The sequence below is a fragment of the Triticum aestivum genome, chromosome 7D (genome assembly GCF_018294505.1).
Source record: "Triticum aestivum cultivar Chinese Spring chromosome 7D, IWGSC CS RefSeq v2.1, whole genome shotgun sequence".
NCBI classification, from domain to species: Eukaryota; Viridiplantae; Streptophyta; class Magnoliopsida; order Poales; family Poaceae; genus Triticum; species Triticum aestivum.
Genome location: NC_057814.1, coordinates 30,213,342 through 30,215,757, shown reverse-complemented (window position 1 = coordinate 30,215,757; position 2,416 = coordinate 30,213,342). Strand labels below are relative to the sequence as shown.

The window sequence follows — 2,416 nt, the reverse complement described above, 5'->3', positions numbered from 1 at the left end:
ATGTAACTGAATATATTCTCAGTACTATATAAAGTGATGCATTTCTCACATATGTGATGTATTTATCTTGTATTTTTATTGGACATATACAGATGCATGCATACCTAGAGCATATTTCAGTCATATCTAACTTTGACATTGCTAAGTTTTGGCCAACTGATACTGGTCTAGAAATGTGTCAAGGCTAACAAAAGCCAGGACATAATTATGGGAAAAAAGAAAAATATATATTATAAGCTTGATGTAAATATATAAACATTATAGTGTGGAAAATCACAATTGCATGTGGTGTAAATTCAAATACATACCTCACAGTTCGTGCCCTTCATTAAACTGAATCTATGTACTACTTTTTACTTCCATCATTAATATGTATATGAAATGTAAGACATGGGTAATGTTGTATACATATGCATGTGATTGGACCATTAGATAATCTACATAGATAGGTGTGTTGTATGTTTTTTCCAATGTGATGCTTTATTTGCGAACTTGAGATTAGAAGGCATTTTCGTACAGTAACATGATATACAGTGAAGGGATTCTAGCATTAGTAACAAATCATCGTTAAGCGATCAATGGGAATATGATGAATATGATAGGCCAGACATAAGAGAAGAAACTGCTAAGTGCATGAATATGATGAATAAGTACACGCATGCATATATGTCAGGCATCAATGGGAATCATGTGACGAATTACGTGATTGAGATGACTCATGTGAGATATCATGTAAACAAACTGACTGTGTAAACAACCATTAGTCCATCACGAACTTGTGTTTCTGTCTGTTCCTACCACCAAACATCTTCCCGTAGAAACGCCAGTTTTGAAACTGGTGTTGTAGACGACTGGCGCTGACAACGATCATTGATATATCTCGATCAGGGGATCGAGCACCTCTCAACATCCAACATGTAAAATTCCAACGGAGTACTAGGAATTGTAACATGAAGTGTGAATTTTACATGTTATATGTTGAGAGGTGCTCGATCTGTATGTTTTTTCTTCGATTTGTTCACCAAGAAAAAACTTAAACGTTGCATGTGCATGTGGCGTTAAAAACAAACACACCAATCTAGGCAGCCTGCATTTGCATGACGGATACATGGTGGCTTATATCATTATTGCTCATTCACTTGCATCTATATGCTGCTAAATTAATGATACGCAGGATTTAAGGATACCTGCAGGGCGAGATGATGCTGCTAGCTTGCCATTACAGGAGCGTGAGCGCGTGCTGCCTCTGGCCTTGCTGCCGAGGAAGCTTCGGTCTGATGTGAAAGCGGAAGAGGAGGTGGAGGATGAGTGCAGATACATCGTTAGATGAACCACAGCCTAGCAATAGCCACAAATACGATATCCTTGCGAATCTGGTGACACCCACACTGACCGTTGTAGCCGCTGGAATGATCATAAAATTAATATTAACATGGCCGATCATTAGCTCTCTCGGTGGGTTTCTACTTACTGTTCTTTGATATTGTGTATTTTCTTGATCCTTCCCGAGTCCAGCAGCACGTCCACTGCTACCTCCTCATACATGTTTCTCGCCGCCTGGCCGTGTACAGCACGATCAACGCACAGACTCCCGTTCACCTCAAGGGACATAGCCTCGGCAAGAATTTTAGCAGATCAGAAAGTAGAACAGCATCAGCTCCAGATCCGCGACTGCGCAAGCACGGTCTTTCTTTTTAGATGGGAAAGACTGCAATACAAAACCTTCTTCCTGCGATGACTGGCGAGGGAAGCTCCACATCTGTGCGGCACCTGGTCTCGAACTCCGTTGTGGTTCGACAACAGCCACGGCCAACAGCTAAGACAGTATGGTTTAAGGGGAGGAGAAGGCAGCAATGGCTTTTTTCAATCTATACAGTTTTTTTTCTGTACGTAATCTGGTTGGAGAGGGCGTACTAGCCATCAACATGTTCGTGGAAAAAAAATTGATTTGAGAAAACGTGGAATATTTTTCTCCACCTCGATTGTGGATTTTTTTTCCTTGTTTCTCGTAAACTTCATGGAGTTTTCATCGGTGGATGCTTATTTTTGTTTCCACCATCGGTGGATGTGACAAATCCTTTTTTACTGGACCATGGAGTTTTCATGGGTGGAGGCTTCTATTTTTTTCTACTACTGGTAGACGTGACAAATCCTTTTAATTACTGGACCAACTTTGTTAAGTAACTTTCTTTTTATCCTGGCCGTAAATCTTCTAATCCAACGCTAGAAATAATATTGATGATGTGGGTTAATTATACGTCTTGAAAGGTGCCTCCAATATCCTCAAAAAAAAGGTGCCTCCAATTACTGGACCAACTTTGTTACGTAACTTTCTTTTTATCCTAGCCGTAAATTTTCTAATCCAACGCTAGAAATAATATTGATGATGTGGGTTAATTATACGTTTTGAAAGGTG

The 2,416-nt window shown here is 39.8% G+C and overlaps 1 protein-coding gene across 1 annotated transcript in view; it reads left to right on the top strand.

Moving 5' to 3' along the window:
• Positions 1–1,330, top strand: part of LOC123170684 (disease resistance protein PIK5-NP-like) — a 13,497-nt gene extending 12,167 nt beyond the window's left edge. Inside the window, exon 3 of the mRNA XM_044588489.1 lies at positions 1,175–1,330. Within this exon, the coding sequence (XP_044444424.1) occupies positions 1,175–1,330 (156 nt within the window). The remainder of the gene's footprint in view (positions 1–1,174) is intronic.
• Positions 1,331–2,416: the final 1,086 nt, after the last annotated feature.